Below are 15,174 nucleotides of genomic sequence, written 5' to 3'. Positions count from 1 at the left end.
GCTTAGAGCCAGAGTAGAGTACTTCAGAGAATGGGTTGTGACCTAGACATTACCCCTCCTGCAGTCTTTAACCAGGCAGATGTCTTCTGGGAACCAAAGCTTCAAGTGTTCCCTCACCCTGACCTGTTTTATAGAGAAGCGAGTCTGTGTTTCCTCATTGGTTCTCCCTGAGCCCCTCCTCTCAGGTATCTTTTTCATTTTATTGGCAACGAAAATTCCTTTGCCATAACATGGAATATCAAATTTCCATATTTTGTAGCTTTAGGGTTCACTAAAATAATATACCTATTAATAATTAGACTCCTATTTTTACATAGGAATAGGCATTGATAAAATAATTATGGAGCAGCTCGAAGTGGAAGCATGTTAAGCTACTTCTGCTATTGACAAAGGGACAAGACTTTATGGTCATTGTATTTGAAGATGACAATTCTGAACATGTTGGAAGTAGTTTTAAGAGATGATGGCTTGAAATGATTGTTGATTTAGGCTCTCTATACATTACAAGAAATGTTTAAAGATTTACAGCTGGTATTTCTAAGATCTGATGTTTTTTGGCTCTATGAGATCCCTTGGAACTGAGATTTGCTACGACGAAATGGAATCATCTGGTTTACTAAAAAACAAGTCCTCTGGAATCTGACTCATAAAGTTGTAGTGAGAGAAACATTGCCTTAAGTTTAGAGATGACAACTTTGTCTCTTTTCCCCTGCCCCGCACATTCTCCTAGATGATGATAGTACTATTTTTTTCTTTCTTGTCCTTCTATTTTTTTTCCTTCTTTTCTGTCTCCTTTTGTATATAAAAGAATCATACATAAAATCAATTTTCTATTTCAGCAAGCCTACTTTATGAGACTGTGCATCTCCTCTAGTGATACTGCCGTTGTGCAAACAGTTTGGACATGTCTGGTTTGAGGGCGTTGTTTCCGAGCCAGTTTATGAGCTGCACGAGAAAATTAGTCTTTCTTTGCTGATCGTCTTCAGCTCACTTGTTTGCTATATTCTTTATCTGAAAGCGTCCAATGGTCAATTCAACTCCAGTGAGCAAGGATTTGTCACCACAGAGAATATTTAAAGTATGTCCTTAGTGCTGAATAAAATTCTAAAATTCAGACAGAGGAGTTCTAAATATTTTGAACAAAGACAGCGTTACCTCCAAGATGACCACTTTGCAGAGGACTGCTGTAGAATGTGCAAGCTCTAACAGAGTTGTTAAGAATACAATCTTAACATTCTGTGGCTTTGGGGCAAGCGTCTTAATAAGATAATGTATTTTTATAAGCTGGATAGCTAACAGGGAACTTTCATGCTTATGACCATATTTGACCTTCAGAACAATCAAGAGAGACAGGAAAAGTAGGTAGTCTTGTCTCCCACCTATTTACGTGAAACTTGAATCTCAGAAGTGTTGGCTCTGGCTTGTATTGGTACTTCTGACTCCATAGCTCTTTCCATTTTAGCAAACTCACCCTATCTCTAGCCTTCAGTATCTTCATTTTTTAAACAACTAGATTGTCTGAGAAGACTACCAAGCTGTGTTTGAGCCTTATAATCCTTTGTGATGATTTTGACCTCTTTCCTTTTTCCTACAATGTTAGACACCACTGATACCATTAATGATGTATACCCAGGACATATGGACAGAGCAATCTATGCAAACATCAGAGTGAATACATCTCTCAAATCCAACCTGACTTCTGAGACTCCTTTCAACTGTCAGTTCCTCCAAAAAGCTTTCTAGAATTTCTTCAACCCACATTGTTCTTTCTTTCTTGAATTCTTATTGGACTTAGAATCTAATCAGGCAATTTTGAATTTAAATATTATGAAGTTGTTGCTTCTGTGCCTCTTTTGTCTTCTCCACCAGCTTGTGCTTTGCATGAGGGCAGGACCACTTACGAATTGAACTCAGTACTGGGCACAGATGAATCATTGGTAAATATATCCTTATTAATCAGTTAGGCTAGGTTGTGCTTCAGTAACAAATTAACAAAAGTTTACATTCCACGTGTACTAGACATCTGATGAGTGAGCAGACAACTCTGCTCTACATGTCCTTAGGGGCTTGGGCTGACAGTGGTTCCATCACGTTACTGCTGTGCTATTTAGGATGCATGGTCTTCTCAATTCCTACAGGAGGGGAGTTTTTGCAAAGTGGTGCTGCAGAGACATTCATTACCTTTTCCTTAGCTCACTATTCAGAATGAGTCACATGGCCTGCCTATTAATGCTGTGTACTGAATTGTGTCCTTCCCCCTTCCCCAAATTCGTATGTTGAAGCTCCAACCCCCAATGTGGCTGTATTTGGATATAGAGCCTAAAAGGAAATAATTAAGCTTAAATGAGGCTATAAGAGTGGGGCTGGAAGGGCCTGGTGTGATAGAATTAGTGTCCTTAGAAGGTCACTCTCCCCGCACACTCACACAAGAGGTCACGTGAGCATACAGCCAGATGGCAGCCAACCTACAGGCCAGGAAGAGGGGCCTCACCAGACTCTCCCATGCTAGTCTCCTGATCTTGGGATGCTAGCTTCCAGAACTGTGAGGAAATAAACATGTATTGTTCAAGCCACCCAGTCTGCGGTATTTTGGTGTGGCAGCCATACCTGACAGTTAGGGAGCTGGGGAATGTGGTAACAAGTGGTTCTTTGGTGAGCGGTGAATGTTCCTACCACAAGTGTCAGGGCAGTGGACAAGACTGACGTGGTTCCCTGCTCCCAGGGATCTAAATGAACCTGTTAGCATTATTTGTGGCATTCAGTTTTTCTACACAACTTGCAACCAAACCACGGGTAATTATTAGCTTTGAGTTCTGTGTACTTGGAAGAGACATGGAAAGCTTAACCAAATGAGGCATGCATTGCAATTTCACATACTGCTTTTAGGCCTAAAATGTTTTTGTTTCTTTCATTATCTTTTTATAGACAACAATGAAGCTTAATATAGAAAATTTCTCTCTATATAATAGGCATTTATGTTCATCATTTTGGGGGGTATCTGGTTGCTGCAGTAATAGTCACCACTGTATGCCATTTGTGTTTCCTCTCAACACAAGTCTTTTTTTTTTTTTTTGAGACAGAGTCTCACTCTGTTGCCCGGGCTAGAGTGAGTGCCGTGGCGTCAGTCTAGCTCACAGCAACCTCAAACTCCTGGGCTTAAGCGATCCTACTGCCTCAGCCTCCCGAGTAGCTGGGACTACAGGCATGCGCCACCATGCCCGACTAATTTTTTCTATATATATATTTTAGTTGTCCGTATAATTTCTTTCTAATTTTAGTAGAGACGGGGTCTCACTCTTGCTCAGGCTGGTCTTGAACTCCTGACCTTGAGCGATCCACCTGCCTCGGCCTCCCAGAGTGCTAGGATTACAGGCGTGAGCCACCGCGCCCGGCCAACACAAGTCTTTTTAGACACATCCCTGGTAATGGAACTTGAATGGAACACTCACTATCTAGTACTAGGATTATGATGTGATTTGTGTTGTTTTGCCCCAAGGAAAAGCTAACGGGAATTATGATGTCAGAATATCATGATGACCATACTGTACTTAATTTTTCTTTTTGCACATTAAGAAGAGCAAAGACACACATATCACAACCTGGATGACTTAACTGTTGATATGTTCAAATCATTGCAGAGATGGAGAAAATAGGCAGCTCAAATTTGATCATTTCTTTAGAAAACATGTCAAGTAGAATCATAAGTGTCATGCTTAAGAGGTTTTTTTTTTTTCCCTTTGTATGTTACTTTAGAAACCATTTTTGCCCTAGTGTAACTTGTAAAATACCATTTCATAAATGAAAGTAGTTGTCTGGAATTCCTTGAAGCCCATGGTTTGGCTTCAGCAGGTTTTAAACAAATATACTGTCAGAAATCGATGTGGATATATTTCCAGCAGTTAATGCTCTAGTCACAGTAGATAGTTTGTAAAATCAATAGCCTGAAATATCAGAGGATTATGGTTGTATCAGATACCCCAAATGCCTAACATTGTTTTAATTAATCTAATAAAAGAAAGCTGGGTGGACTTTAAAACAAACAAAAAAACTTGCCTATAAAGAATGTTCTGCTCAAGCCAAAGCAAATTTTTTTTACAAGTTCTTTTAGAAAATCTGGAAGTATTTAAGCATTTTCCTCTTCTTCTTATGAGACAATGCCTGTTATTCAGCCAATACTCTATTGTACAGTATTCTTTATGACAATGGCCCTTAGAACAAGTTGATCAAATATGGTGCTCTAGTTGCATTAGTGCTTGGGTTTAAAGATTTGGAACTTTTTTCTTATTGGCACATGAAAAAAAACAGGGACACTGAAGAGCTCTCATGAGGTTTGCCAGCTTAATTTGGAACCATAGTTGATCCAGAGGCTAGAAGAACATCATTTTGCTGAGAGAGTGGGCAGGAGTCACTTTGCCCAAGTGGAGATGTGTTTATATTATAGTGAAAAGATTGATAGTAGGAGCAAAGGAGCTGAGACAGAAGTTTGGGTTAATCCAGCCCATTACATATAGTCAGCGCTTTCCCTATAAGGAAACTTATTTCAGTTCTTATGAAAAGAAGTTAAAATTTCCAAAAATGGGATTCACATTCATCAACCAGATTCAGAGTACTAAGGGTGTAGCTTTTGTTTGCCAGACTATAAGGCTTTGTGTCAGAATGTTTGAGTAACGTGCTTCTGAATGTAGATGGAGGTAAGGCTGCACCTGCACAGGTGGAATAATTTATGAGACATACCTGTGTAATGTGGCTTGATGGACCATAATGTGAGTTTATATCACAGCTCAGTGCACACAAAATCTGCATTTCCATGACTGTCTTGAATAATTTGAGATCTTGCCTATTGATAATCACATATAGTTCATTATGTTCTAGAAAGGAGCCATTTAAGAGCCATTATTATTTTCAGGAATGTAGAGCTGCCTTTTTGTGTGTACAGGTTGGCAGGAGAGGGCTGGCATGGGGTAGTGTCAAGAAAAGGCAGCCCTTTTGTTACGACAGGGGGGCCCGTTTGTCATCTGTGAATGGATCTTGCTCTTGCTCTATAAACCTATTTTGCCCTTCCCCATAAACAAAGAGAAAGAAAGAAAGAAAGAAAGGAAGGAAGGAAGGAAGGAAGGAAAGAAAAGAAAAGAAAAGAAAAGAAAAGAAAAGAAAAGAAAAAGAAGAAGAAGAAGAAAAGGAGGCCCAGTATGGTTATTGCTGATTCAGTGGGTTCAGGTCAGGTTGTGAGGATGGAACTAGATGAGATGCGGCACCGTGGGATCGAATGCATCAGCCTGGCGCAGGAACATCTGAGGAGCACTGATCTTCACAGGATTGCCCTGACACAGGAAACCTTTCCACCCCAGCTCCCTGGCTGCCCTCAGCCCTGCACTGGAACCTTCATAAAATCGTAGAATTTGGGCACATAAATGAGTGTTAGCAATTTTATGGATGAGCACACTAACATCCAAAGAGGAAAATTAATTGCTTAACATCCTGCATTGAGTTTGTGGCAGGTGGGGACTAAAACTGAGGCTTTCTGGTGCCTCGTCCAGTGTTATTTCTACTATTCCACCCTGGCTCCTAGGCCATCTCTAAAGGGGATGGAGGATTCACAAGAAAACATTGCTATCTGACCCTAAAGGACAGCTCTGTCTCCGGGACCTGTCTTAGCTAGGGAGTCCCGTGTTCTGTGGTGCTTTGTGATTGGGCCGTGGATGCTTGGGGGGAGGGATGCACAGTGGGCTCCACTGCTGTCACTTTGTGGTCTTGATCCTCTTGCACCAAAACATGGCACCATGACAGGGCGGATCTTGATGCTCCCAAAGTGAAATCATCTGCTGCTTGAACACTGATATTAATGGGTGGAATTATTGTGATTCAGTGATACCATGTTGTGCTTTTGAGCAGAATTAAAATGAAATTCCTAAAATTACATACCTTCCAACAGCATGTATTCACTAAGCATTTGTTTACTAGCCAGAATGCTTTTGAGAAAACTTGAATGTTTTTAGCAAGATCTTAAGAATATCTTTTTTCTTTTATTTTTATATTTAACTTAAATGTATATTTTTATACATCTCTTGTCCATAAGTTGAATCTGGGACATTGTATATTAACTAATTGTTAGATTACTTGTCACTTTGTTAAGTAAGCCCAGGTTTTTAAAGGAGGGGCTTGGGAGAAGGGGTCTAATATTGCCTGAGAGCCCAGTGGGTGCTGGCCACATGGCTGTCTCATGTGGAATCTATCTCCCATGCATTGTCTCAGTCCTCTCAAGACGTCTGTGAAAGTGGATGTTTTCAGTTCCATTTTATGGAGGAGGAAATAGGCAGAGAGGGATTGCGAGTTTTGTCCATGGTCATGTAGGTAGTGAGGATGTTAACCACATTTGTCTACCTTCAAAAGCTATACCTGGCCATTGACCCAGTTGTGAGTCGTCCTTTCACTACTTTTCACTGGGACCACGTGGAATATGGTAGTGTAGAAAGATACATTTTCCATTTACAATGTGATGATGCTGTGGGCCGTGTCAATATCTTGGAGTTTGCTTTGTGTTAGGATGCTTCTTTACTTTGGCTGGAGAACACTTGTTGAGAAAAGAGATCATTTGTGCTGAACTTTTTAAAATTTTATTTATTTACTTTTTTAGAGACAGGATCTTCTGTCAGAGTGCAGTGGCCCAGTCATAGCTCACTGTAACCTCAAACTCCTAGATTCAAGGGATCCTCCTGCCTCAACCTCCTGAGTAGCTAGGACTACAGGCATGCACCACCACACTCAGCGGATTTTCCTAACTTTAATTTTTTGTAGAGGCGAGGTCTTACTATGTCACACAGGTTGGTCTTGAACTCCTGGCCTCAAGTGATCTTCCCACTTCAGCCTCCCAAAATAGCTGAGATTACAGGTGTGAGCCACTGCACCTGGCCCATTTGTGCTGAACTTTCAAACCCCCTTCTGCTATTTGTTTGAGGAAAAGTATAGCCAGCAGGCCTTTAATCATCTCGTTTTATTTTATTTTATTTTATTTATTTTATTTTTTGTCCTCTGATTATTCCTGATCATGTTTACCTTAAATATAATTTATTCCCTTTTTTCCCATAAATCGTATACTCTATCCTGGTAATTCTTTTTTACATTTGAGGGAAAGTACTATGCCTTTATAAAAACATTTAATTTCTTTCTCCTCATCATCAATATTTCTGCATTTACCATTGTTTAAAAGATGCCAATTATTTAATAGGAAGCAATCCAAAACTTTTTGCTTTGGGAAAAGGAACTGTGATGCTTCCTTTTCCCCATGTCCAGGTTGATTTTTATATCCAACTATAAATCTGATCCCAAATTTGGAAACTGCTTCATGGCTTGGCTCCATCTCGTTCTGACTTTCCGCACCCATTCTCTTTGTTCCTTCATGTTTAGCCTGCCTCTCTCTGTCCTTACCCTCCGTCTCTTCCCCTCCGTCCTTTCCCAGTTGGTGGTTGCTCTTGTGCTTAGCTAAACCTGTTCCATTTCTTTGGAATCTCTCTCCCCAATAGATCCATTGAGTCACTTCCTTGTTTCAACTCTTGCCTAAACACAGTCCTCCTTACTCTTGCAAGAGCTACGATGAGTCAGACTTCTATTTTATTTCATGTTTTCCCTCAGTACAATCTCTAGGAGTATTTTTAAAAATCTGTATTACTTTAACATTTCAAGTTTTGTTTATTTGCTCCTTTGGCTCAATGCCTTATTCTGTCTTGAGAAAATATTCTTTATTCAGACTTAAAATACTGTATACTTCGTTGTATAGTGGTTCTTGATAACAAAAGAAAATGAGTTATATACGTGTGATGAGATTAATTCATAAGAGTAATTCAGTATTATCATTTTTAAATGGCTTACAGGTAAGATTAAATAGTAAGTCCCTGACATAGTAGCTGCCTTCATGGAGTGGCCCTTTTTATAATTAACTCTCTGAATACTTTTAAGAAATGTATCCCGGGAGCTTATCACATGGTCATCACTTTATGCTGGTTGTAGGTTTTACCCACCCAGGATACCAGATGAGGGGGATGACTGGGGCCTGGGATGCAACCCACGCTCTGCTCAAACTCCATGTCCTGGTGTGGGACACATCCCAAAGAGCTGCCCTTTCCTAATCTGGAGTAATGGCAGCCCTGCTTGGACATGCGTCATTTAGCCTCACAACTCCCTGGGGTTGGGATTATTGTCCCTTGTCTCATTGCAGGCTCAGAGAGGCTGGGTGATCTGCTCAACATCTCATTTGTGGTAAGAGGGATCTGGGATTTTGATCCAGATCTAGAGACTGCAGCCCAGCACTCCTTCCTTACTGCCACCGCTGGGTCTTCCTTCCCCAGGTCTCTGCACAGTGCAACAGACACTCTTGGAATGAGGATATTGTTAGGTACTAGCAGTTTTAATGCATGAAAGTGAAATCTTATGAAATGATGCTCCATTGTCTATCACAAGCTCTTCAAGTTTTCATCTCTGAAGCAGCTCCAGTTTGACAAAAATTGTAAGCTTTGGTTGCCAAATGATAAGTTTTGAACTATCATTCTCCTCGTATATTTATAGCGAGATCTAAAAGTGGCTAAGATCACAGCCTAACTTTGAGTATCAGGAAAGTGCTATGGTATTATCTCAAAACTGAGGTTAAATTCTAAAGGTATTTATTCTCAATTAGGTCAAGGTTTAGATAAGTACATTACCCTATAATCTGTTAAATTTTAACAACTAGCTTCAAAAATAAAAGGTTTTTATACCATTGCTTATAAAAATTTTGTGTTGAAAAGGTTATAACATGGATATTTGTGGAATAATTGTAGTCATTCTTTTTTTTTTTTTTTTTTTTTTTTTTTTTTTGTTGAGACAGAGTCTCACTTTGTTGCCCAGGCTAGAGTGAGTGCCATGGCGTCAGCTTAGCTCACAGCAACCTCAGACTCCTCGGCTTAAGCGATCCTACTGCCTCAGCCTCCCGAGTAGCTGGGACTACAGGCATGCGCCACTATGCCCGGCTAATTTTTTCTATATAGATTTTTAGTTGTCCATATAATGTCTTTCTATTTTTAGTAGAGATGGGGTCTCGCTCAGGCTGGTCTCGAACTCCTGACCTTGAGCAATCCACCCGCCTCGGCCTCCCAGAGTGCTAGGATTACAGGTGTGAGCCACCGCGCCCGGCCTGTAGTCATTCTTGAATAGCCTTACCCTCTGAATAACAGTGCTCATACAGAGGTGCAGACAGGAAGGGTTGAAAAATTATTTTCGTGTAGTTTTCCAGGGATCATGGTCTGTGTACTGGTGAATCGGGACCAGGAGTAGTTCTGTTTGTTTTTCCTCCTTCTGTCTTGCTTGTGTAAGTCCGATAGGTGGAGGCTTGGACAGGTGAGCATCTCCGTAGATTTGGCCATGAGAGAGGAGGAGATAAGACAAAAGGAAGTGATTAAGGGTGCATCTGCCCAGACATGGTCCTAGTATAGACATGAGAGCAAAGGAAGTAGTTGAGTTTGACTCTAGCATATAGTAATTAATGTTTCCCAAATGGAATAATGTAACCAATCACGGAATCTGAGACCTGGCAGAAACCATAGACGTTATCTGCTTCACATTCTGGGCATCCCTGAGAGGTGGTCCTCCAGGCTCAGCTTCCAGTAAGGATGTCAGCATCTTCCATTGTCGAGCAGCATTAACTGTTGAAAAGATCTTATACTTAATGAATTGAATCTTCTCTTCCTGTGATTTGTGGCCTTTACTCCTGCTAATACAAGTGGAACATCTGAAATCCAAAAATTCTGAAATCCCAAATACTCCAAAATCCAAAACGTTTTGAGCATCAACATGACACTCAAAGGAAATGCACATCGGAGTATTTCAGATTTTGGATTTTTGGATTTGGGATGCTCAACTGGTGAGTATTTGCAAATATTTCCAAATCTGAAAAATCCAAAATCTGAAACACTTCTGGTTCCAAGCCTTTTGGAAAAGGAACACTTAACCTGTACCTTCATCATGCAACAAGCTTCATCTTGCTCACTGTAGCTGGACACTGCCATCTCCTGTCTACATATAGTCTTTTTACCTGTATTTCTTCAGTTGATCCTCACAGAATCTTGTTGCCAGAACCTTCATTGTTCTGCATGCACTGCACAAGCTGGGCCACTCATTTGCTGAATCCTGGCATGGTTTTGTGGGGCTACAGTGTCCTTTAATCTGCAGCCCAAGGTTGTGTGAGCTTTTCGAGGAGCTATAGCATGTTTCTTGTTTGACAGGATAGATTTTTGTTTTGGACTTGACAGATAAATATTGGATTTTAAATTGAGCACATTTGTCCTGGATTGTGTATTCATAAGTCACATCCTGAAATAATAGACAGGTCGTCTATGAAAATGTGGGGAATAATTCATGTAGGAGAAATTCCATTTGCATTTTAAACTGGTAAAAAAAAAATCACCTCAGTCTGTGCATAAAAAGTGTATTAAATAATTAGAAGAGTGAGTCTATATCTACATGATTCCATCTCACCAAGACACAGAATCTACCAGTCTTAGAGAAGGACATTCTGAATGCTAGCCTCATCCTATTCCATGTGATTTTCTCTAGTGTGGCCTTTTGGTGTAGAGACAGAAGGTTGTTCCTCCACCTTCTTTTCTTCTAGGTACTTCCTGCATCCAGGTGAGACCTTGTGGTGTTCAATGGCCTCTTGGGTGAGAGCCCCAAGTGTGGCCACAAAGGTCTCTCAGATGGAGTTTCTGGCTGCATGTTGAAGCCTCTTCGTAGTTAAATAACTGAGAGGGCATATGTAAAACCTCGAGCCTTGTTATAACCATGACTTCATCCCTCGTAGCTTAGTCTTATACTGTGCAGACGCAGTTTTGAGACGAACACACAGTGTCGTGGTACCACCTACGCTGCCATTTATTTAATCGGTTTGGATGGCTTGTGCTGCTCTTGGCTGTGGACCCGCAAAAACAAAGCCATGGGATAAAGCGGCCTGAATCATGTAATGAAAACCTTGTACCTTTTTGGAGGCCCGGTTGAGAAAAATGATTTATTTTTGCCCTACCAAATAAAACATTCTAGGAATCCAAGGTGAAAATTGGATTTTAACTGCTACTAACATTTTGAGCATATAAAATCAGCAAGTGTTGAGTGTTTTGCTCGATTAAGAGAAGAACCTAAAGAGTCCCGGACAAGAATGATCTGTGTAGGATGTGAACTGGTGTCTTAATGTAAATCTAACTGATTTATAAAACTGGAAATAAACATTAAACACACTTTGGCAGCCAGATTGCAACGGTGGAGACCTCTGTGTTTTTAATATAATCATTTTGTTCCCAGCCATATGCTTGGGTCATGGTTCCCCCTTCCTCCTTCTGTCCTTGGTCTTCCAGGTTTAGGCTTTCTGTGACTAGGCTGAAAGAGTCTGGGAGCTACCTGACTCCAGCCCAAAATATGGACCTTTCTTCTCTCAGGTTCCCATCTGTCCTCATGTTGGTTCTTCCTCTTCCTCTTCTTCTCCTGATGTGTATTGCATGGGTTTCTCCTTCTCTCTCTCTCTCTGAGTACTGATCTACCTCTTTATCACATTGTTTTGTCCAATCTCTCTGCCGTGTGTGAGACTGTTCACCTGTGGCCCTGGTGCGCTTCCAGCCTCAGGCTTTTTCTCACTGCGTGTAGTCGAACACCTCGCTGAGAGCTCTGTCTGCAGACAGACTTCCCGCGTCAGTGCAGTGGTGTCTGGCACACAGCGGTCCCTCAGTAAATGTTTATCCAGTCGGGCTGTTTTGCAAGAGAGCTTCCTTATCTCTCTCAAGGAAAGCATACCACCCCTCTGCAGTAGTTGCTGCCCACGTTTCATGATATGTGGTGAGCCCTGGGCCTTACTGACTTACACTGGGGCTTTTAGCGGTGCCTTCCCCAGAAATAGGTGTCCATATTGGCTCATCTAAAAGAGCAATTATTTTTGTATGCCTGCTTTTACCAAACTCAAAATGTCTTTAACAGCAGCTTTTATTTCAGGGAAATTCATCCTGTCCTATAGTCATTTTTCATGGAGTCTGGTCCTTTCGAGTGAGCAGTTAGACTAACCTATTTGATTGACAGAGCACCTACAATCTACTCCGCTCACAGGCCTTCCGCTCCCTGGGGAATCTGGCAAACAGGAAGATCTCAAATGGGACATCTGGAATAGGGAGCTTTTATCTATAATAATAATAATAATTAATGATAATGGTAATGATAGCTGAGCACTTATGTGTGTCAGGCATAATACTCAGCATTGTACGTGCATTTTCATTTCCTTTTACTTCTCATGACCCTATGAGAAAGGTACTATTATGTGCTCTGTGTTACGGATAAGAAAATGAGTCTAAGATAATGCATGTAGGAAGTCCTAGAGCCAGAATTCATTCCCAAGCCTCCCTAACTTTTGAATCACATTTTTTACCACTGTCATAGCGTCCTGTTGAAGTCATTAAAAATCATCAAAAACCTTAGGACATCAAAGCTATGATGTAACTAAAACTTCTTTAACTGCTGTGGGCCTGCCGAGTGACTGGTTCCTGCTACCTACTTCCCTTCTGAGGGTCACCACCCGCCCAGACTTTCTGTCACCACATTCTGCTCACTAGGCTGGGTGTGTATGCTAATTTCTGTTGGTTTTCACATGGCCATTGCTTGCCTGGATGGGCCACAACTAGTTTGTTCTTTGGTTCCTTAGGTTGTTTATTTCTTCCTTCGTGCATTCATTCAGCGCTTATTGAGCATTATACTGTGTATTGGGATATAAAGATAAATAAGATACTTATGCATTTACCTAAAATGCATAGCAGAGGTGGTGGAACTGTGTAGAAGGTGCTGTGGAGTAAAAAGGAGGGAAAAACTCATTGGAATTAAAGAGACAGGGAGGCTAAATAGTGGCGGATCTTCAGAGCTGGTCTCATGGGGTGAATAAAGTCTGTCCAGGGGAGATAAAGGCAGGGGCATTCCAGGGAAAGGAAACAGCTTTTGGAAGGACGTAGTTTGTTCAGAGAATCAAAAGCCCTGTGGCCCGCCTGGAGGATAGATATAGAGAGGTGGAGGTGGGGACAGGAGATGGCCTCAGGTGCGTATGGGAAGGACATTATCGTGCTGGAGAGTGTGTAGTTTTCAGACAGTAGGAAGTCACCGAAAGTTTGTGCTCAGCAGAGTTATGTCATCAGATTCGTCTTTGGAAAGATGCCTCTGGAAAATGCTGGGAGGATTTCGTAGAGGTTGAGGCAGAGGAAGGCAGAGTGACCCCTTGGATGCTCTGGGGACAGAGGTGTATGGGCCTACCCTCACAGTGGTGACGGACAGTCAGGTGGCCCTCCCTGCCCGACTGGCCGTGGGAGGGGTACACAGAACAAGATCTGTTTTCCTAGGCCCTTCCCTGCCCCACTGAGTAGGTCTAACTTCAGGGCCTTGCCCCTCAGCCTCGTCTCACCTGCTGTGGTTGACCAGGAGTCCTCCCGGGTCTTAACGTTTGACAGCTACTGTTGCTCCAGTAGCCGCCGGCCCTGCTCGGGCTGGGCTCACTGAGACCTGCCAGCACCTTCCTAGCTTGGCTGACCTCCCTGGGTCAGAACGCTTGGCTGCCTGGAGCCTTCGTCTCTGCCAGAGCCGATCTGCTCAGCTGATAGCCGTTTCTTGTACTGTCCTGTCCCTGCTCAGGCCTTGGGGTTAGAGGAAGACCAGAAGCCTCTTGTAGGTGGGACCTGTGCCACTTTCTCAAGTTTTACACATGCCAAGCCCTTATAGTTCTCTTCCCTGATGACCCACAGGAGAGATTTAAAAAGATAGTTATAACTAAAATTTAAAAAGTTTATATTTATCTTATAAGTTGTGAGGTTCTTATTAAGAAAAAAATAGGTGTTGGAAACTTAAGTTTTATAAAGTGCCCTGAACAGTGACAGATTTTCATAAGACTCTAAAGGCCAAGGTGCTCTTGAAAATGTGCTTATTCATTTTAGTGTTGTATTGATTCTGTCCTGGTATTTTGTTTCAAAGTTTTATAGTTTTTTTCCCTCTCTAATTGTGTCGATAACAAGGGAACTGTTTTATAATGTGACTGTGAAGCACAGCAGTGCCCCAGGGCTGAGCATCCTGCACTCAATTAACCTTCATATTTCACACCTCATCATTGCAGTGTGGCAAAGCGCTCCCTGGCCTTTCAAAGCAAGAGGACTGCTGTGGAACCGTGGGTACCTCCTGGGGCTTTAACAAATGCCAGAAATGCCCCAAGAAGCCATGTAAGTGATGTTTCTCCATTCCTTTGCAGGCTAATGTAGCATATCTGTTTTCTTAAGATTACTCTTTTAATGATGGAGCAACCATTAGACTTTCAAAGAACTCCATTAGTGAATTCTAGAAGATAGTGTTATACTACGAGTTTCCAGAAAGCTTGCAAGTCTGATAAAGTTTCCATCTAGATTCCATTTTTTTTAATAAGCACAGTTATTCATTGCCTTCTCTAGTTAGATTACTTAAGAGGCGAAAAAAAAAAAAACAAACCCCTAAAGAGGCAATGAGCTAAAATAGGCTCTTTTGTCCAGGGGAAGAGAAAATAAGATGTCTTTTAAAATGGTAAATAAATGTTTCGAACCCTGTCAAAAGACAGCACAGTTGTTATTTCCCAGATTTAAATTGCTTAAATCAAATTTTTATTCGTATCCATACTTATGTTGAAGTATTTGTTATACTATACGTTTTCAAATTTTAACAGTCAAGCTAAAATGGAGAAATGATTGGTTGCTGATTTGTAAAATAAATTTATAATCCCTAGGATATAGTACCTTCCCCTTTTTCTTAGCACTACTTTTATACTATCACAGTCCTCAGTGACATCAGTCTATATTAACACCCACATGTTTTGATTTGTCTTTAAGGTGTTTTTTAGGACCTGTTGATTGGAATATATCTAGGTTTACACCTTTCTATTACTTTCTTCCCAACAATAGTTTGTGTTATATTTTTAGTTTTCAAATATAGCATTAACTCTGGATAACTGACTTCTAATACATACTTTTTAGAAAGACAGAGGTAACTTGTTTTAAGTTGAGCTTTCTTACACTAACTTATGTTTTTGCCAAGAGAGCAAGTGATATTTTTCTAAACATCTTCCATTGCCTCATATAACTGAAGATTTTTATAGTTTTTTTTTTTATTTTTGCTGTA

At 41.1% G+C, this 15,174-nt stretch overlaps 1 protein-coding gene across 10 annotated transcripts in view; it reads left to right on the top strand.

Annotated features, from left to right (window-relative positions):
* The window catches only part of LTBP1 (latent transforming growth factor beta binding protein 1), a 384,917-nt gene that overhangs the window by 207,200 nt on the left and 162,543 nt on the right, over nt 1-15,174 (top strand). For all 10 annotated transcript variants that reach the window (XM_069495124.1, XM_069495127.1, XM_069495126.1 and 7 more), the window contains one exon: nt 14,147-14,249. In XM_069495124.1, coding sequence (XP_069351225.1) covers nt 14,147-14,249 — 103 coding nt within the window. The remainder of the gene's footprint in view (nt 1-14,146; nt 14,250-15,174) is intronic.

Source organism: Eulemur rufifrons, chromosome 19, assembly GCF_041146395.1.
Source record: "Eulemur rufifrons isolate Redbay chromosome 19, OSU_ERuf_1, whole genome shotgun sequence".
Taxonomy (NCBI): Eukaryota; Metazoa; Chordata; class Mammalia; order Primates; family Lemuridae; genus Eulemur; species Eulemur rufifrons.
This window is presented reverse-complemented; position numbering and strand designations above follow the sequence as displayed.